Source organism: Cryptomeria japonica, chromosome 5 (genome assembly GCF_030272615.1).
Source record: "Cryptomeria japonica chromosome 5, Sugi_1.0, whole genome shotgun sequence".
NCBI classification, from domain to species: Eukaryota; Viridiplantae; Streptophyta; class Pinopsida; order Cupressales; family Cupressaceae; genus Cryptomeria; species Cryptomeria japonica.
The window spans coordinates 418,761,392-418,783,810 of NC_081409.1; the positions used below are offsets into that span (position 1 = coordinate 418,761,392).

Sequence of the window (22,419 nt, forward strand, 5' to 3'; positions counted from 1 at the left end):
AAAACTAACAATTCATTTTTCTTCTAAATGTTCGTAGAGTAAGAGTAAAAGTAGTGAGGATGAAGAGGATCACTACATAAAAAAGGAAGAAAACATCATCAAAAGAAGGGCTACAAACAAGGTCAATATGAAAAGATGAAGGATTTTCCTAAGTAAAAAAGTAGTCTTAATTCAAGAAAAGACAATAGATCATCAGAGGAAAGTGATGAATAATTTTTAAACAATGATAGAGAAGAAATACTCTTCATGGCATTGGAAGCAAATGATGATAGAGATGAAAAGAAAGAAGAAAAATATTTAAAAGAAGTGTATAGTGAAGATGAAAAGGAAGTGGGCCTTCAGGAAGAACTCCATTATGCAAGACTAGAGATTATTGTTTTCAATTATCTATACACACTTCTATGAGTTTACGTAGGAGTACATTGTTAGTGTATATAATGACATTATGAAACTAGTTAGCTTTTAGCCTACCTAGGAGAGTCTTGTTCGCGCTAGTTAAGTCTTCACTTAAGAATTTTACCTTTTTGTCTCATATCATGTGGTTGAGACACATGTACTCACCTTTTGAGACACCTATTTCATGTGTATATGATACCTCTGTCACACTTGTCCCATGCACATAATTCATCATGAACACATGTCCTACATTCTGAAAGGAGTTTATAGTCCACACCTACCTTCTCATTTCACCACTTTTCTATATATTCAAAAGGATCATAAGTAATTACATGCTTTTTGGATTCTCACATATTGTATGAATATATTGTATATTTTTGGCTTATTTAAAATCTCTTGTAGAAGGCTTATCATTATTTTACAACATCTATTGGGTTGTGAGGATCAAATATTTGACCCCAGTATATACATGTCTCTTTGTTGTATATCAACAACCCTACCAAAGTATTTATATTACTAACTTATTACAAAATTAAATATCATTATTTACATTTTTGTTCTAATATTTAATTATAAAATTGAATATCATTATGTTAATTTCTAGATGTATATTGAACTATGAAGTATAACAAATTTTAAGGCATTCATTCAAATTATTTCAATTTTTAATCGAACCATGGACCTACATGGAAAGAACCCAAAGCCCCAACTTGACTACACCAACTCTTCAACATTAATTTTTCTAAATTCGCTTGACTACACCAACCATTGAGACTACAAAACAAACCTCACAAATTTTCAAATAATTAATCTCAACAAATATTCATAATTCTTCTAGATTAGCTCTACTTGTTATATTAAGACAAACTAAACCAAAAAAAAAAAATTATTGTCTTTTACAACTTTATTAAACCCATTTTAATATTCATGAAATCTTTTATGATTTTTTTTGAAAAATAGATTTTAGATTTGAAGTGGACTTGTGGAAACAAAACAAAAAACATTTGAACCATAGCATAGCGGTACAAAATATGGATAACTATAAGAGCCACAACAGGCAGGCAAGTCAAACATTGTATGCACACAGTACCAAACCATGAAGATGCCATGCAATTTTCTTCCCAGTCCGCCACCAACAAGAAAAAATCCTCACCGTTTTCACACCCAATTCCCAGATATCTTCCAAGATCCAGACCCAATTCTCTGAAAATCCAGAGCCAGCCATGAATGACTGATTCTCCCATCTGAAATCCTATATAGAAAAACAGAAAAACTGGGAACAGAGGAAGCAAGCAGAGCAGAGATCACATATCAGGGCGAATAAGCTTGGTAAGCAGAGCAGCGAGAAGGGCATCTCTATTATCAGCACGGGCATCTTGCCTGGCCCGTCGCTGTTCCTCCCTCTCCCTCCATGCCCGCTCCATGAGCAGCCGCTCCTTCTCCAGCCTCTCCATCGTATCCCGCCACTCCCTCTCCCTCTCCCGTCGCTCTGCCTCCCTAAACTCCACCGATTCACGCCACTGCATTTCAATCAACTGCTGCTGTTTGAAGAAATCCTCAAGAATTTCATTCATGCTGTTGGCCCGGGACTTCTCTGCAGTCACGCGGAGCCTGTCCTTGTCTGCGGATTTCTTCTTCTTCGCCATCCCCACAACCTCCTGACTTCCCTCCTCCTCTTCCCCCTCCTCTTCTCCCTCGCCCTCCTCAGACCACTCCTCTGCAATTTTCACAAGTCCCCTGTTCTTCCTCTTCCCACAAATCCCTTCTTCGGCTTGATCAATCTGAGCCCGCTTTCCCGCCTTGTCAGTAAACAGGGCATGGAGCTCGTCGAAGAATGGGCACTGGCGAGATCCCAGGTCTATCTCAGGGGAAGTCTCCTGCAATTCGGGCACCAGAGTGTTAAAAACAGGGGAGAAATGAAAAAAACAGGGGAAGGGAGTAATTAAGTAATTGGGAAGTGTGTGCGCTAACCTTGTAGCGAGCGACCAAGTTCTTCCATTTGCATTTGCATTGATCTGCTGTGCGTCGGTAGCCCATCTCCGTCATTTTGGAGGCCACGAGCTCCCAGAGATTCTTGTTTCGCTTGGTGTGCACAAAGTTGTGTTCTAGCTTTGCTCTCAGGGCGATGAACCCTCTGGTCTCTTGCTGACTCCATTGAGCCATTCGGTCGTACCCGAATCCATATCCATACCCATATGATCCGTCGTTCATTTTCAATTCCGTCGACTCTTCTCCACCCAATTCCATTTTTTTTCTCTGGATTTTCAGCGCACAGAAGATGTTTTGTGTTGGATTTGATCATGGTGAGCCAAATAGGCACAAGAGGAGCGTGTGAACGAGAGCAGGCGCCGCCATTTCCTACGCGGAGAAGAGAATAGAAGAGAACGCGGTGATTAGCTGGTGTAGGGTGGGTCAATGCCGTGTGAATGAGGCAAACGACAGACCACGACAAATGAGGCTCCTCTCCACGTATTCACGCCATTTTTCATGCGACATTTCGGCGTTACTGCAATGGTGTCAAACTTAGTACGGGGACATGATTCATCATTAACACAACTAATACAAAGACTATTGCCTCTTAATCTCCACTTTAAAAACGTGGTTTTGTAACATGATTTTTTTTATTCAACAAATCCAAGCTATATAGCAATACTATGGTGGTATTGCATTATGTTGTGAAAATGGTTTAGTTGGAGGGTGTTTGGTGTAATGATAAACTCGTTGTTGCTGTAATGAGATAGTCGTCGTAATAATGATAGAGTCGTTGTAGTAGTCATCTAAATGGTGACAAGTTTGATTCTTCAACAACATAAAAAAGTATCAGAAAAGTTTGAAATTGTTACAATATCTGACTTAAAAAAGGTGACAAATATTTAATTCATCAGTTTAAAGACGAGCATAAATTATTACTACAAAATTGGAATTAGGAGGAAGGCCTCGATCATCATGGTTACCTCAACCTCCATCTAATATATTTTTCACTTCTTACACTGACTCTAGCTAATAAGAGTCATATAATATCATGTTCTTTCTTGAGGCTATCTTGTTGTTGATCCAAAATACAAAGTAAATTCTAAATATTCCTCAAAGGTGAATGACAAGTTTTAGGTAGCAAAACTTGCCTTGGTTAGTAGGGGCTACCCCTACTATTGAGAGGATGCAAGAGAACAATAAGTAAACAACAACCATTCATTTAGCAACATGCAAGTAGAGACTAGTGAGAAGGATGTCTAATTAGTGATAGAGGAAAACCTTTGTACTAGTTACAAGAGTAGCATCAAGTGAATTCACAATGACCATATTGTTGCCCCTAGCAAGGGGATCTATCACAAGGATAAAAGGAAGGAGAACCCTAGTAATAATGCAGGGAACATTTCATTCATGTTCCAATAAAGTCTAAATATCTTGAACTTGAAGGGTCACTTTATTGGACCAAACTTGAATTTGCATGAGTGCATTAGAAACCACTAGCAACTTGAAGTGAGCAACAAATTTAGCAAAGATTTCCCCCCTTCCTTTCTTTACCATCTTCAATGAATTGGCCATCATTCTATATAGAATCATTGGTAAGGTGACATTAACAAAAATATAGCACAAGTGTCTAAGCAATGGGATATAAGAATCAAAATTTGATGATACTTTTTTTATGAACCTTCTTTAGATGTTTTTCAATCACATATAATTATTTGATATTGTCTTCTAGATTATATTATGTTAGTTACTTATATGTTGTGTTACAATTTTCTTTTATTATGTAAATATGTTTAATTTTTAATTGGGTGTATAGGTATAGATCTCTCCATCTATGATTAATCTTGAAATAATCAATTTGGATAAATGTATTATGTTTGAACTCTTGTTTCACTTGATCGTGAGTTGCGAGATTTTACCTATGTAGTCATGCGAATCTTGATCTAAGTCAATATCTTTTGTAAATTTATTTAAGAATGAAAATTGATTAAATCTGTGTGAGTGTTATGCATATGTTACTTAGCTCTTCTTGTATTAGTATTTATTGAGTATTCATAAAGCTTGCAAAATATTTGCACAATAATTAGAATGCAATTAATTCAAGACATAGGTTAATAGATTTTAATCATATTCACCTTAAAATAAAGTGCTATACAAATAGAATTAGTTAAATGAAATAAGGTGAAAGTGCTATACAAATAGAATTAGTTAAATGAAATTAAAAAAGGTTAAATAAAACTATTAGAAATGTTATACATTAGCCATTTGAAATGAAAAATTCTTTTAAGCAAAATATCTACTTAATAGTTTGGATGTGAAAAGGGCAATAAGCTATTTGGACGTTTAGGATTTTTTGTAAAGGAGATGCAATTTAAAAATAATTGTTCTTTTTCTTGCTTGACTTTCTCCTCTTCTTTATGTATGAGATTCTTTTTTAAAAGATTGGTGGGAAACTTTTTGTGTGTTTTGGAGCTTGGATTAGAACCTTGAAGATGATTGCCAAAGGTTATTATGATAAACACCCCTTGTCGAAGGTATTTCTCTTTTTATGAATATATTTTGTTTAAATATTTTTTTTCATTTTCTATGATTCACATTAAGTGGATTGCTTATGGCTTTCTTATATTGGGATAGATTTAAAATCGAATTATAAATTAGTTTGTTGTGCAATTTAAAATTGTGTGTTTTGATATTTTTAAAATCATAATATATTAGAATTATGGCAAAAAAAGTAATAAATCATTATGTGATTTGAAAAGAGTAATATCATCATTGTTTTTTTCTAACAGGTACCTTTTGATTTTAAGATTTTTGTGTTTTAAGAACTAAAGAAAATCCAAAGTTTATCAATGGTGAAAATAGAAATTTGTACGAAGATGGAATTTTTTGAAAAATGTAAAAAAAAGAAAAGAAATTTATACCATATGTATTTATTATATTTTGTGGGATAAATTAGTCTCCCATGAAAACAATCTTAACTATGACTTGGAAATCCATGCAAAACAAGTACTCGTTCCATTTTAAAATGGGGTACCCATTTCTAATTACATCATATTTTTGTTGGCATGTTACCGGTAAAGGATTGTTGGTGATGATATATTGATGGACTGTTGGTGATGATATAACTATGATATGATGATCAGTTAATTGTGTTGTCATTGATGGCAACCATATTTGTCCATGTTTTTTTATGCTTGGTATGCCATCTAAGTCTAATGGTTAAGTCTAACCGGTGATGGATTGAATTGGATTGAGTTGCAAAACAAAATTGCCTAGTGACAGTGAACCGATAAGTAGGAATAGTGAAGGAGATGATTGCGGTAGTGATCCGTGTTGAGTCAGGTGTTGCAGTTTGGAATGTGTGCTTATGACATCATAAGGAGTCTATGAATTGAACCACATCATGTTTGGAGAACCAGAAGTCATGTTTTTAATTGACTATTGCATAATCAGCTAGGGTTTGAGAACCGGTATAAAGATATTTGACCGGTGATGATTTATGGTTTGGCAGTGATTCTTTTCATGTTCATAAGTTGATGGTGACGTGTCAGAATCCGTGTGAAGAGATAAGATGTTGTTTTGGTGCATACAAGGATCAAATTTCTTGGGAAGCAGCGAAGTGCTTAGCGTAATGTGTTAAGGGTTTGACAACTTATTAGATCGATGTGCGGTGATGAGTTATGATCATTCAATGACTGTAATTGTCTTATAATTTGTTGTAATGATTTGTATGATGATCTGTAATGATTTATAATGATCTGATATGATCTATGATGTAGATTCATTGTAGGTTAGGGTTTTGTAACCAACCTAATTGTAAAATATATTTAGGTCAAGTTTGAGAAGGTTGAGCGTGTTGGTGATCAAAGAAGTGTGTGTCTCGAACCAGATTGAGAAGTCTACATGAGAGAAGCAGATTGGAGCTGACAAGGATCTATAATATCAAGCTATGAAGTTTGAGTCCAGATCATTTATCTATTGTTTCCTAACAGTTGCAACAACATTAAAATCCCTTGACCGGGTAGGTCCTAACATGCCTGATCTTGTAAATCCCTTCACCGGGTGGCTCGTTAGTTTGGGTTTAAATCCTCCAGCGAGGTTACTCCTAACAGGGTAAAGCTTATAACAGAGCTAAGTTGTAAAATCCCTTCACTTGGTGACTTCTAACAGGGTTTTCTCTTAACCGGGCTAGGCTCCTAACAGGGCGCATTCCGAAAGAGTGCATATTTTGTGGGTATTGATTCCCACCGTGATTTTTCCCATTTGGGTTTCCACGTGAAAAATCGTTGTGTTCATGTTGTGGATGGATTATGCATTTGATGTCTTTACTATATTTTCTTAATGATGAACACTTAAGTTGCTACTGGTAATGTTTTGGTAAATTTGCATTAAGTGATTGTTTGATCAGCTATCGGTACTGGTTATGAACTATTTTGTGAAGTATTGTTCAGATTGGTGAAAGTTTGCAGTTTCCTGATATCACTGATTCACCCCCCCTCTCAGTGTTAACCGGATCCTCACATTAACAATTGGTATCACAACATTAGGTCCTCTTTGTGTAGAAGCTTAACTGCTTGAGGAAGAGATCTGAGGAAGATGATGAAGAAGGAGGGTCCCAAACTCACTAAGGACAACTACAAAATATGGAGTGATAGAATGAAGATATGTATCAAAGGTAAGGGTGCTCAGTTCTGGCAGCATGTTACTACTTAGTATGTACCTCCTATCGGTCCTTTGACTGCAGATCAGTTGAAGGAGAAACAAGAAAATATTCAAGCACTGAAAGCCATAATAAGTACACTGGCTGATACTGAACATATTGATGTCCATGGCTTAGAGACTGCTTTTGAAGTTTGGGAGAAGTTAGAATTAATCTGTGGTGGTGATAAGCATGTTCAAAAGGCTAAAGAAGAGAGTCTTAGAGGAAAGTTTGATGATATGAGAATGATGGAAGGTGAAAATATTACTCAATATGGACAGAGGATTAAAGAGGTTGTCAGTGGAATCAAAAGTGCTGGTGGTACTATAGAAGAAGACACTGTTGTGAGTAAGATGCTTAGAACTCTATTGCCTGCCTATGCCATCAGAGTGTCTTCTATTCAAGAGTTGAGGCCAGTTACTAAGGATAAGGTTACAATTGATTCTTTGATTGGTAAGCTCACTGCTTTTGAGTTAAATAATTTTGATAATAGTGTACCTAAGACAAAATATGTTTTTAAAGCATCTGTATCTACTGTACCAGTGAGAAAAGGGAAATATGTTTGTCAAAGTCATGAATGTAGGTCAAGTCATCTTGGTGGTAGTAAAGCTAATGTGGATGATGAAGGTAATCTGATGGAATTTGAAGCTCTATTGGCTAAAAGACTTCCTAGAGGCACTAGTAAGTACAAAGGTGAGTTGCTTCTCAAATGTTTCTCTTGTAACGAGATAGGACACATTGATGCACACTGTCCTAATAATGATCAAAAGGAAAAGTTTATAAAATACAAGGGAAAAGGAAAGAAACAGTGTTATGTTGCAGTTGATGAAGGTGCTACTAATGAGGAATCTGAGGATGAAGACAATGAGGAGATTGTTTTTGTTGCTTTTAAGGAAGATTTGTTTGATAAGAAGGCTTTAGTATCTCACATTGACAACAATGATGAATGGATTATTGACAGTGGTTGCTCACACCACATGACCGGTGATAAGAATAAGTTTATTTCTTTTAAAGAATTTGATGGTGGTGTAGTAAGATTTGAAAACAATTCACCTTGTATGTTTAAAGGTAAAGGTTCTATCTCTTTGAATAGTACAAGTAATGTTGATGATGTATTTTGGGTTGAAGGTTTAAAACATAACTTGTTGAGTGTTGGTCAGTTGAATGACAACTTGGTTATCATCTTGAGTTTAAGAGTGGAGTGTGCAGGATCTTAGGATGCAAAGGAGAACTGATTGCTACCGGTAAGAAAACTAAAGGTAACTTATTCCATCTGAATGCTAATGCGAATAGTTGCTTGGTTGCTAAGGTTGAAGATAACTGGTAATGGCATATAAGATTTTGTCATGTGAACTTTGATAATGTGGTTAAGGTCAGCAAATCTAGTGTGGTGAGAGGTATGCCACAAATTGTTAAACCAGACAATGTGTTGTACAAATAATGTCAGCTGGGTAAGATGACTACATATTCTTTAGATTTGGTGCACACTGACTTATGTGGTCCTATGAGGACTAGAAGTTTTTATAGCAACAAGTATTTCATGATATTTACTAATCATTTTTTTAGAATGATGTGGGTTACTTTTCTGAAGGAAAAGTCAGAAGCTTTCAACAACTTCAAGGAATTCAAGGCCTTAGTAGAAAAGGAAACTGGTAAGAATCTTAAGTGCCTGAGATCTAAGCAGGGTGGAGAGTTTACATCTGATGAGTTTGTGAGATATTGTGATGAAAATGGAATAAAGAGGCAGTTATCTTCTCCAAGGACACCACAACAGAATGAAATTACAGAAAGAAGAAACATAACCATTGTTGAAGCAACAAAGACTATGCTGATATAGGGAGATGTACCTAAGATGTTTTGGAGAGAAGCAGTCAACACTATTGTATACACATTGAACCAGGTACTGGTGAAGAAAGGTAATGAAAATACACCTTATGAGTTATGGTATGGTAGAACTCCTAGTGTTAGTTACTTCAAAGCTTTTGGCAACAGATATTTTATAAAAAGAGATGATTGTATTGGTAAATTTGATGCTAAGAGCGATGAAGGAACATTTCTTGGATACTCCACTAAGAGAAAAGCTTTCAAGTGTTACAACAAAAGGACAAAGAAGATTGTGGAGAGTGTGAATGTAAAAATTGATGAATTTTCTGATTAAATTGATGATACCAGCAAATCTGATCCAACAGATGATGAACACAAACTTGTGTTTATTGAATCGGATGTACAAAAAGATGTTGAACAGAACAGTGCAGATGAAGATGTTCAACCGGTAGATGAAGAAGAACAAGAACAAGAAGAGGTTGTTGCATCGGAACTGGTAATTCCTAGATATGTAAGGTTAAATCATTCTGAAGACCAGATAATAGGTGACAAGAATGTTGGAGTGCAGACTAGAAGGAAAATTAGAGAAAGCTCTTGTCTGCTTTCTACAATTGAACCAAAGACAGTTAAAGAAGCTCTTAAGGATGATGACTGGTTAAATGCAATGAATGAAGAACTTGACCAGATTGAGAAAAACAACACTTGGTCACTTGTTCCTAGACTTGATGATAAAAACGTGATTGCTACAAAGTGGGTATTTAGAAACAAGATGAATGAAGATGGAGAAGTTGTAAGAAACAAGGCAAGACTACTATGCAAAGGGTATGCATAGGAAGAAGGTGAAGATTATGGAGAGACCTTTGCACCGGTTGCTAGGCTTGAAGGAGTTAGGATGCTACTTGCATTTGCAGCTTTTAAAGGCTTTAAAGTCTATCAAATGGATGTAAAGTCAACATTTCTGAATGGTATTCTTGAAGAAGAGGTGTATATTGAACAACCAGATGGGTTTGCATTGTCAGAAGATAAGGATATGGTATGCAAACTGCATAAGGTATTATATGGATTGAAGCAAGCACCTACAACATGGTTTGAAAGACTTCATGCACATCTGATAAAGATAGGATTTCAAAGAACCAGTGAGGACAATAACATTTATTTGAAGACTGAAGGAGACAAGATGTTGGTTGTAGAAGTATTTGTTGATGATATCATATATGGTGGAAATGATGATATGAGTATGACTTTTGCAGATGAGATGAAGAAATAATTTGAGATGTCTCTTATAGGTGAGATTAAATTTTTCATTGGATTGCAGGTCCAACAACTGAAAGGTGGTATTTTTATCTGCTAGCCTAAGTATGTGAAGGAAGTGTTAAAGACCTTTGGAATGGAAGACTATAAACCGGTTGGAACACCTATGGTTACTGGTTGCAGATTGTCAAAAGACGATGATCCACCCTCTGTGGATGAGAAGGAATACAAGTCCATGATTGGTAAATTGCATTATGTTGTTCATAATAGACCAGATATTGTCCATGCAGTTGGTTTAGTAGCAAGATTTCAGAAGAGCCCTAAGGAGACACATATGACAACAGTGAAGAGGATATTCAGATATCTTAGAGGGACAGTTGATTATGGATTATGGTATCCATATAGAGACAATTTTTCTTTGTAGGTATTCACTGATGCTGATTGGGCAGGGAATGTAGATGACCGAAAGAGCACAACCGGTGATGCATTCTTTCTAGGTGGTAGACTGGTAGCTTGGACCAGTAAGAAACAAACTTGTATATCTCAGTCTATAGTTGAAGCAGAATATGTGGTTGCATCCATGAATTGTACACAAACTATATGGACGAGACATGTCTTGGAAGGTTTCAAGCAAGATATGCAAGAACCGGTGATCATACATTGTGATAACACTAGTGCTATAAACATTTATAAGAACCCGGTACTGCATGCAAGGACTAAACATATTGAATTGAAGTATCACTTTCTGAGAGAAAGAGTACAGGAAAAGAAAGTGAGATTGGAGCATGTATCTAGTAAGGAGCAATTGGTAGATATATTCACTAAGCCATTTCCTAAGGCTACCTTTGAATATCCCAGAGGTAAGTTAGGGGTTATACCCCTACCCAAGGTCAACTAAGAAGATGTGGAAGCATCAATCTAGTGGACTCATTGAATATATTTCACTATAGATTGATACTCCTTAGGGGGAGCAGCTAAGATGATGACATAAGATGCCTTTGCACCTTTGGCATTGTTATAAAAGGGGGAGAAGAAATGTAACAGTCATTGGGAGAAGAAATATGATAGGAGGAGAAGAACTGATTACCAGACAGTGATGTACAAAAAACATAACAGGTTTCATGATGAGATTTTGGTGTTGTCATCAATGCCAAAGGGGGAGATTGTTGGCATGTTGGCATAATTGATGGAGATGATGGTGTACTGGTAAAGGACTATTGGTGATGATATATTGATGGACTGTTGGTGATGATATAACTATAATATGATGATCAATTAATTATGTTGTCATTGATGGCAACCATATTTGTCCGTGTTTGTTTATGCTCAGTATGTCATCTAAGTCTACTGGTTAAGTCTAAGCGGTAATGGATTGAATTGGATTGAGTTGGAAAGTAAAATTGCCTAGTGACAATGAGTCGGTAAGTAGGAATAGTGAAGGAGATGATTGCGGTAGTGATTTGTGTTGAGTCAGGTGTTGCGGTTTGGAATGTGTGCTTATGACATCATAAGGAGTCTATGACTTGAACCGCATCATGTTTGGAGAACCAAAAGTCATGTTTGTAATTGATTGTTGTATAATCAGCTAGGGTTTGAGAGCTGGTATCAAGATCTTTGATCGACGATGATTTGTGGTTTGGCAGTGATTCTTTTCATGTTCATAAGTTGATGGTGACGTGTCAGAATCCGTGTGAAGAGATAAGATGATGTTTTGGCACGTACAAGGATTGAATTTCTTGGGAAGCAGTGAAGTGCTTAGCAGAATGTGTTAAGGGTTTGACAACTTATCAGATCGATGTGCGGTGATGAGTTATGATCATTCAACGGTTGTAATTGTCTTGTAATTTGTTGTAATGATTTGTAATGATTTGATATCTATGATGTAGATTCATTGTAGGTTAGGGTTTCGTAACTGACCTAATTGTAAAATGTATTTAGGTCAAGTTTGAGAAGGCTGGGTGTGTCAGTGATCAAAGAAGTGTGTGTGTACCGAACCAGATTGAGATGTCTGCATGACAAAAGAAGATTGGAGCTGACAAGGATTTGTAATAACAAGATATGAAGTGTTGAGTCCAGATCATTTATCTATTGTTTCCTAACAGTTGCAGCAACATTAAAATCCCTTAACCGGGTAGGTCCTAACATGCCTGATCTTGTAAATCCCTTCACCGGGTGGCTCATTAGTTTGGGTTTAAATCCTCAAGCGAGGTTACTCCTAACAGGGTAAAGCTCCTAACAGAGCTAAGTTGTAAAATCCCTTGACCGGGTGACTCCTAACAAGGTCTTCTCTTAACCGTGCATTGTTCTAAAGCTCCTAACCAAGCTAGGCTCCTAACCGAGCTAGGCTCCTAACAGGGCGCATTTTGAAAGAGTGCACATTTTGTGGGTACCAATTCCCATCGTGGTTTCCACGTGAAAAATCCTTATGTTCATGTTGTGGATGGATTATGCATTTGATGTCTTTATTATATTTGCTTAATGATGAACACTTAAGTTGCTACCGGTAATGTTTTGGTAAATCTGCATTAAGTGATTGTTTGATCAACTATTGATATTGGTTATGAACTTTTTTGTGAAGTATTGTTCAGATTGGTAAAATTTTACAGTTTATTGTTATCACTGATTCACCCCCCCCCCCTCTCTCAGTGTTAACCGGATCCTCACATTAACAATTTTCACTCCTTTTTAGAGCATTTACATGTTCTAGAGTAGGTACGCATTCAAAAGAAAAAGAATTTTGAAACCCATAGTTTTGTCTTTGTTTTAGGCTTGGAATCCCAAACCAGGTACACATTCAAAAGAAAAAGAATTTTGAAACCCATAGTTTTGTCTTTGTTTTAGGCTTGGAATCCCAAACCTTAGCCATAGACCTGGAAGTATAACCATGAAAACAACAAGAGAAAAACTAACTTTGGCAATATGACTAATGATTTTTTTTTTAAATTAAAACCCATTATAGACAAAGATGTCTATTTTTAAAATATTTTATTATTATGATTAGATTATTTTTTCTATTTTAAATCAATTTATGAGGAAATTAGTCCATAAACTTGAAATGTCAAGTTTTTTGTATTTTTTAATAACTTTTAATTTTTTCAAGTTTCTTGTAAAAAAATATATGACATCAATATAAAAATAATAATTTACTCAAAAATAGAATTTAAAAAATGATTATTTTAACTCAAATTATGTTATTTCTACATGATGGGTTTTCAAAAACAATAATTAAGGCCAATAAAAAATTAATAATTAAAATATTTGGAAAAAAAATTATAAAAAAAATCCCCTAGTATAATATACATCTTTTCCCAAAAGAAATAAAAATAATAATTTAATTTAGGTCAAATTGTGGTGGTTGTACTCGTGCATGGTATGGTCCTAAATAGGCGAATTTTTATACATGCCTATTAAAAAATAATTTGTATCATTTGGGTATCAGAATAAATTATATATTTGAAAATTAGACTAAAAAAGGTTGCATTTCACATTATTTGACTTTTGAAAGATTCTATGTGTAAGTGCTTCAAATTTTTTGTCCATCTATGACAAACTTAAAAAGTTTAGGAAAAACACTTCAACTTTTTAGCCAAAATGTAAAGCCAACTTCTTGCACTTGCCTCATCCCTATTTAGGATAAGAACAATTACATTGTATTGTGTATGTCATAATTGGAGTTGATTTTGTACCTTGTGTTGTGAAGGATATGTTATCAAGTGAATAGTCCTAACTCTAAGATTTGTAGGCATAATTTGAATTAGACCTTGAAATAATTCATTTTTCTCATGTTATGCTTTATAACTTATGTAATGATCAAGTTAGAATCACAAGTATGATTTTTTTCAACTAAAAGTTAAGGTTTTTCATATAATCTTATATTGCATTAGTTGAAAAGGAATGTTAACTCATTAATAGTAGTAAATCTTACTTTAAATGAATTTATGATTTTGGGTATGTTAAATGTGGTAAATTAGGTCCTCAGAATTTTAGAAGCTATTGGTTCAAATTGCTTTAAAATAACTTGTAAAATGGGGATGGTACAATATGTCTTGTCTTTGATCTTCATAGCTTATCTTTGCTTGACAATTCTCTCATTTTTAGACTTTATTACTTTTTGCTTGTTTTAAAGGTCTTAACTTAGTATATTTAATTTTGGGTAGTAGGCTTGTATGGAATACTTACACCTTCTTAAAATTTAAACATGGAAGCTATCTAAAATTTGCATTCTAGCAATCCAAAATCACTTGTTTTACTAGGAACAGTTCTATTGAAGAAAGGGGTGATCTTGGGATATATAGTGGTTATTCCCAAATCACCTAAGTGATTCTATATTAGGGATGATTTCATCTGATAAGGTGAATTTAGTGTTGTAGGTAGTTGCTAATTGTTTGAACAAAATTTATTCTTGAGGGTCTTCCTTGAATGCTTATCATATTGGTTTGGTGACATTTTATGTACCTTTTTTTGTTATGCTTCCTTTTGTGTTGGATTTTGTTCCTTGAGAGAAAAAATCTAATCTCTTGTGAGACTAAGTTGATAAAATTTGTCAATTGACCATTAGACCTCTTAGTTAGTCATTCCTTGTGTTTGGATGTTGTTTTCATATCGTTTAGGATGTGTGAATGTGTCTTGGTTGCCTTTGTGGGATAAAAAAATGCCCGATTTTTCTTGAAGTAGGAAATAAAGGTTCATTTATATTTTTGTGTTATCTATTCACAAGAGATGGGTTAAGCACCTTGGGCTTGTGCTCTTTCTCTATCAGTGGGAGAAAATTTCTCTATGCAACAATGTAATTCTCTATCAAGCTATAACTTTATTAACTAGTTGTGACCATTGTTGGGCCCAAATCAGCCGTTAAGTGCGTCAAACTTGACTTTGAAGCTTTTAAAATAGAAACTTTAATATCTTGAAATCCAGACATGATCTTGGGTGAAAACTTTACCAACATGTTTATTTGAAAATTTTGTAGCTTTGAGAAAAAAATTTGACCCATTTGTGCTCAAATATAAAGTTACTATAAATAGTAATTTTCTTTGTATATGAATGGTTTAGACACCCTTTTCCTAACACATCCATCCCTACAAACCCTACAACATTAAATCCTTGACCCATCCATATTGATCCAAATTCTAATGCATCCACCCCAATAGGTCCCAATCCCTTAACTAAAGAACCTCATAGTCCAAATGACCCAGGAGTTAACACCCATTGAATAAAACTACTCTAGCACAAAAGGATCCTTTATGCTTAAACTAAGGCCAAATTTGAGATGTGCTCAACCAACTTCATGTCTCAAATTAATAATCAACAACCCCAACTCCTTCACAAATCTCCCATTAAATATACCTTTGAATGTTAAGCAACAACCTTATCAATGTGATCAAATTGATCAACCCAAACTAGTCAATCCACTCAACCTAGCCTTTTTGTAGATGCCTAAAATTAATTAAATTAATATTTAAATAATTTAGCCTTTTTCACATAATTAATTAAATTAATTATGGTAGTCCTCTTCCTCTTAAAGTGAACTAAATCATATCTAATTAATTCTATCATTATTCTTTTATAATTAATCTATCAAAATTAATTATATTCCTTATTCTTCTAAAATCATTTATTCCAAATATTTATTCTAAACCCTGATTAGTTAATTAATTTTAATTAATTAGCTAATCCCTTGATTCCTACAAATCACACCCTTAATCCTATCATATAGCCTAATTAATCTACCCTAATCATACTTATCATTTCCTCCAATTTTATATTCCCCCACTCATTCTCTCACCACATGTCCCATCCTCCTAACTTTCCCACTTGCACTCTAATCTCTCATTAACTCACCTAATCAGCCCCCCTAATCATTTTCACATCCCTAATCACCTTGAATAGGGACGAGTCAACTTCTTTCCATAAATGGCCTTTCTCATATCACCCTCCAAACCTAGAATGGAGGGTCAAGATTGATTTGAAATGAAGGGCTAGGATTGAAAGAAGGTGGGAGAGGATTGAGAGGACAAGGTGGTAGATCCAAGAGACATGCCATAAAGGTGTTTCTTGTCTACACACCTCATAAGTACATGGGGAAGAGTTCCCAAGTACATTGGGAATAGTTCCCCAAGTACATTGGAAAGAGAAATAGGAATATAAAATTAGAGGAAGACAAAGGAATTAAAAATTTCAAAATAGAAGATTGTGTGGGAAGAATAAATGGAGAAAGGAATTAAAAATTCCTTGAGAAGAGGAGGCATGAGAATGTGCAAAGATTTGACATTCCTTGGAAGAGGAAAAGTTGGTGCATTTAAGGTTTGGAGGGTGAGATGAGAAAGCCATTTATGGAAAGGAGTTCACTCATCCCTAATCAAAGTGAATATGAATGTGCAAGTGATTAGGAGGACAAATAAGGTGGCTTAATGAGGAATTAGAATGCAAGTGGGAAAGTTAGGAGGATGTGATATGAGGAAAGAGAATGAGTGGAGGAATATAAAATTAGAGGAAATGATAAGTATGATTAGAGAGGAATTGATTAGGCTAGATGATAGGATTAGAAAAGGTGATTTGTAGGAATCACATGATTATCTTAGTTAATTAAAATTAATTAACTAATAGAGATTTAGAGGGAATAATGCAGATTAAATGATTTCAGAGGAATAGAGAATAATTAATTTTGATAAATTAATTATAATACTATAGTGATAAGATTAATAAAATTTGATTTCATTAATCTTAAGAAGAAGGGGATCAACACAATTAAATTAATTAATTATGTGGAAAGGCTTAAATTAATTAAATAAGAATTTAATTAATTTTAGACATCTACATTTTTCCCCTCTTTTGCGCAGCGATAAAATTGGTGGTGGCTAAAAGACGAAGAAAGATGCCCCAGCATGAAGACGCGGGTGAGGTATGCCCCCTCAAGAATTTAATCAAAAAATTTAATTTTTTTTGGGGAAAATTCTCAAAAAAAGAAGAAAGTGGTGGGAAAAGATGAGAAAGATGAAGAGAAGGATAAATCTTGAAGAAATTTGGGGAAAGGACAAGAAGGGAATGAAGAAGGCGCAACGAAAGGGTGAAAGAAGGGACCATATAAGCCACACAGGGCCCATGGAGGGGTCATTGTCACACATACTATTCACAAAGCCTACAACGAGTAGAACAAAGGAGCACAATACCGAGGATTCTCGTTCATGAGCACCATGCCAAGAGGGTACAAAGGTACCAGAGACACCGAAGTAAGGCCCACCAGTATGTACCCTATCGTCGACTTCATCCTTTTGGTAGAATAGCATTTATTATGCATAATAAATGAGGGTAGATAGGCTCGAGATGGAAATGTTGATCGCTGAATCAACTTGTTTGGGGATCAAAACCTATGTGGATGATCCCTGTTTACGTAGATGATAAATCATTTGCATAGACATTGGTTTGACGAACAACATCTCTACCAATGGGCAAGGGGAGGGGGTAAAAAACTAGAATGCATCGTCTATGCCCTTTAGATTGGCGCATAGGAGGCAGTTTTGACATCTCCATTTTTGGAAAAGTTGTCTCCACCTAGGAGGGGGGATGAGGAAAAGAGGGAAAAGAAACAAGTTGAGGGGTTTTGATGAGATTTCCTGAGGCTTGGGATGGGTAGAGGCTTAGAAGAAAACGTTGACATGAATGATTGAATGGATGCAGGATAATCTTGTGATCTTGCAGTCACGGGAGCATTGGACTCCCACCATGAGGCCATGGAGTCAACTGCATAGAGACGAAAATGATGTATTATCATGGTGTGGTTTAGAGTTTGTTTCTCAATGGCCTCAAATTTGATGTCATGTTGCCATGATGACAACACTAGTGGAGTGCTGACATAGTGAGACATGTTCATTTACACCTACCTACGGGTGAGGCCAACATCACATTGCTTGATGTTTGGTGGATCCTAAAGGTACCAATCCATGAAGTCAACCCCGGGTACCAACTAGATGTAGGGGAGTGGTATCTCCAACATATGTGCCAGACTAAGGACTTGCCAATGAATAGGATGCAGATGTCCTTGGAGTGAGAGATGGAGCTATAGCAATGCATTCCTCAGTTGGTGTTTTTCATCTGTGGTTTGATCAGTGGTAGGATAATGCCTGACCTTAGTGGGCATGGTTTCTTGATTGGGTGGACATGATGTTTATACTACATGATAGAGGATGGGACCCGCTATGCATGGGGAGAAACCATACTGGGACAGTTGTATCATAGTATGCACATGTGTGTGTATCGTGGGTACAAGAATGCATAGGTGTTACCCTTCTTCATATACGGTCCTGGGAGCATATTGTCGTATGCAAGCCACTAGGGAACAAGCATAGAGGTGACGATAACCATATGTTGAGAGGTATGGAGGCTTTCTCCATTACACCAGGGTGGGAACGATTTGGTTTTGGTGTCTTATTATCGACAAGATGATGATCTTTAATTGGCATCCATTCCCAGATTGTGAGTGGTGGAGTAGGGACATATAGCTTGATTTTTCTCAGACATAGTGCTAGTTATTCAGTTGGATAGTGCACATCATTGATCAGTACTTTCCCCATAGGGTCATGAGATAGTTTGGGATACAAAGGGACATATTTGGGGAGGAGCGGATGCATCCCCGTATTACACAAGAGACAATTACCTGGGGAGATGCCATTGGACCATTTGAGGTTTGACTCAACTGGATGAGGATTGAGACAGTTGCCTAGGATGAGTGGCTAGATGTTGTTGATCTAGGATACATAGGAGATTATGTCGCATGGTGGGATGCACACTAGCCAATATGACTGATGGTGCTAGGGGTGTTGGAGGTTGATGAGGTGGCACCCTTAGTTAACCAGATGGTGGGGGGAGAGGTAGATGGAGTAGGAGATAGAGGAGCAGTTGGGGGAGCCAGGAGTATCTAAAGGGTTCCTAGGAGGGGAGGTTGGGCATAGGTACAGGCATTGACACTGGTGCAGGTGTAGGTATAGGATTTGTAGGTACATGTACCATAGGTATAGGTACAACCACAACATAGCCAATGGATGTATATGGATAGGGATCACAAGGACAGGTACCTCAAGCCATTTTGGATCAAGCCATTTTGGAGCAGGACATAGAGAGAGTCCAGGTAGTTATTTTGGAGGATGAGCTAGCTTGAGGGATGAGCTAGCTTGAGGGATGAGCGGGAGTGAGCATAGATTGACAACCAATAGGCAGAGGTTGATAGAGATGCCTTGAGAATAGATCTGGAGGCATTGATGGCAAAGAGGGATTCCCTCTGCATAGAGGTTGATACTACCTCAAAGATGTTGCAATAGATAGAGGACCTAGAGTTAGAGGTTGAGGGATCAAGGGATAGGTCAAGTAGGGCAGAGGTAGATGCCAATCAACTGCGAGGGGAGAGAGATTTAGCTCGATGATCCCTAGATCTAGGACAAATGATGACCCTCTTTACATAAGCCATGGATGTGCAAAGAGCTTAAGAGAGAGCTCTACGAGAGGCTCAATATTACCGGGGCCTATATCAAGATGCAGTCCCCCCAAATCCACGAACACCCAGTTTTGCAGAGCAGGCACAGACTCGGTAGACACGATCAAAGACTTATGGTGAGTTAGTGGATATGAGAGCTCCTATACCACGTCTAGCATGTTCATCTAGCTGGTGGGATGATCCAAGTGCGGGTGACAACGACAACATTGGCTAGATCTCATATTTGTGTGACATTTTGACCCTTCAGGGATGATTCATTGTATTATGACTAGACAGATTATATTTTTTGATATATATATGAGATGGCTCATGTTTTTTGGTGGCAATTCATTTTGATGTATTTTATTTATGGACATTATTATGGAATTTGATCTATGTGATTATGATTGATGATGATGGATGCTTATGCTTATGATGATGATTTGACGTGTTTGTGATGCAGGATGGATGTATGCACATGTTTATGACTATGTTTTTATGATATTTTCCTGTAGACACATAAATCTGTCCACTTAATTAAATGAATACTTAGTATTTATTTGATTATTTAACCATCGATCAACAATTAATTAAATTAATATTTAATTAATTCACCCCAACGCTCTTCTTCTATTAATTAAATAAATTATTCAATTTATTTGATTTAATTCACTTAACCAAATTCAGACAATAAATTAAATAAATTAAACATATTTATTTAATTAATCCCTCCCCACACATTATTTAAATCCCCTTTATCCTTCACCCACTTGCATTTTCCTAAAAAGGCAAGTTGCACACACATTTAAATAAATGAATATTTATTTAAATCCCCATCCACTTGCATTCTCCTACAAATGCAAGTTGCACCATAATTTTAAATAAATAAATTATTTATTTAAAATCCTATTTATCCTCACCCACTTGAAACCTTTAATGGTTTCCTTTAAAGTCTTCAAACCTTTAATGGTTTCCTTCTAGAGTCTTCTTAATCCTTTAATGGTTTCCCTCAAAGTCTTTAAGCCTTAAATGGTTTCCTTCTAGAGTCTTCTTAAGCCTTTAATGGTTTCCCTCAAAGTCTTCAAGCCTTTAACGACTTCTTTCTATAGTCCTCTTAAGCATATTTGTTTAATCCTCCTTTCACATTTAATTAAATCTACATTTAATTAAATACCCTCTTCACATTTAAATAAATCAATATTTATTTAAATATCTATCCAAATGCAAGTTGCACACATTTAATAAATTTATATTTATTTAAAAATCCTAAAAATCCCGCCCACTTGCATTCTCCTACAAAATCCACTTGCACACTAACCCTTTTTCTAGATTCTTCTAAACCATTCTAATTAGCCTAATTCTCTCCTAAATATTTGCACATTCCTTAAGAAGGGGTCACTTTTCAAAAACATGCAAAGTCTTCATAAAGCATTAAAGGCTTTATTTCTTCAACAAGATAACCTCCAAAGTCTTCCAAAACTTGTAAGGCTCTTACATAACCAATAATGGTTAACTCAACCTTGACCCTTGGTTAGAGACTCTCTCTAACTTAACCATCCTTTTAACTCATGGGTCTCTTCAAGCATTCATTTCTTTGACCATGGTTATCCCTTTTACTCTTGCACAAGAGTTTATCCTTTGAATAAAATCTTTATCCACTAACTCAACCCTTACCCAACCCCCTAGGGTAACCATCATGTCCCTTCGGGCATTTAATGCCTCTTCTATCTCCTCTCAACCCTTCTCACGGTGACACTTGTCAACATGAGATAGGTCTGAAAGTATCACATGGATTGAGGATCATTCAATCCTATCCCTTTTTAAGATAATTGAATCTTAACCATCTAATTTCCCATTTTGTCTATAAATAGAACCCTTCTCCTCAAACAAAGGAGGAAGCATTAGAGCATTGTTATTATACTGAAATATTGCATAGATAATTAGAGCTTTCTCATAGCGTCACTCTTTGCATTTAAATAGCATATATTTTCATTTTTCAACCATCTTGAATCACCATTTGACATCCATGGTTAATGCTAAAAGCTGAGAGCTCTATTCATTTGGAACTTGGAGAGGAGGGAAACAAGGGAGGAGCAACAAAGGTGTCATGGAAGCATCTTAGGGAGACTCTTCTTCTTTCTTTTATTTTGTTCTTGTTTCATTTATGATTTTAAATCTCCTTTGATGTGTTTTTGGAATAGTTTTTAATTCTTTGTTTTAGTTTTATGGTTGAAACTAACATACTAACATTGAACTTTGTTTTTGCGTCTTGTCCACATTTCCATGGCATCGGTTCCTAACATGTTGTGGATGTAGGATGGGTGCATTTATGATTCCTATATATATAACGTGTGTGATTTTGATTCTATGATTATTTTGGATATGTTAGGAGTATGCTTAACCCATGGTGTGTGTAGGATGAAATATGTATCATGTGCATTATATTGACATAATGATAGGATGGGTTTATGTATGATGTATATGCTTATGGATATTATGATTATTATGATGTGAGATTGATATATAATAAATGTAATGAGATTAAATGATAAGCAATGATTATGACATGCTTACTTATGACATGAAATGCAAATGTATATTAAACGATAATGATTATGATATGAAAATAAAATTAATATACAAGCTATAAATGGATTTAAATGACATGACTACTGAAATATTTAATGAGCAATGAATATGCATGAATGATGATGACTTCTAATGATATGGAAAGAGATAAAAATGAACCTTAATGGATGAACAAGAATGTACAAACCAAACTTAGATGAAATGCAAATGTATCTAGTACGAAAAA

At 35.7% G+C, this 22,419-nt stretch overlaps 1 protein-coding gene across 1 annotated transcript; it reads right to left on the reverse strand.

Moving 5' to 3' along the window:
- Positions 1 to 1,413: 1,413 nt before the first annotated feature.
- On the reverse strand, positions 1,414 to 2,824 carry LOC131028171 (trihelix transcription factor GT-3b). Its single transcript, XM_057958403.2, has 2 exons — positions 2,368 to 2,824; positions 1,414 to 2,273 (listed from the first exon to the last, which is right to left on the reverse strand). Exons 1-2 carry the CDS (start codon positions 2,641 to 2,643, stop codon positions 1,701 to 1,703), a joined length of 849 nt encoding a protein of 282 aa, XP_057814386.1. The 5' UTR covers positions 2,644 to 2,824; the 3' UTR covers positions 1,414 to 1,700.
- Between the last annotated feature and the right edge of the window lie 19,595 nt (positions 2,825 to 22,419).

Bases quoted from the DNA above. Each gene is read 5' to 3' on its own strand.
- LOC131028171 (XM_057958403.2), bottom strand. From the start codon at position 2,643: ATGGAATTGGGTGGAGAAGAGTCGACGGAATTGAAAATGAACGACGGA. The intron at 2,274-2,367 runs GTTAGCGCACAC...CCCGAATTGCAG, and splicing joins ACTTGGTCGCTCGCTACAAG to GAGACTTCCCCTGAGATAGA.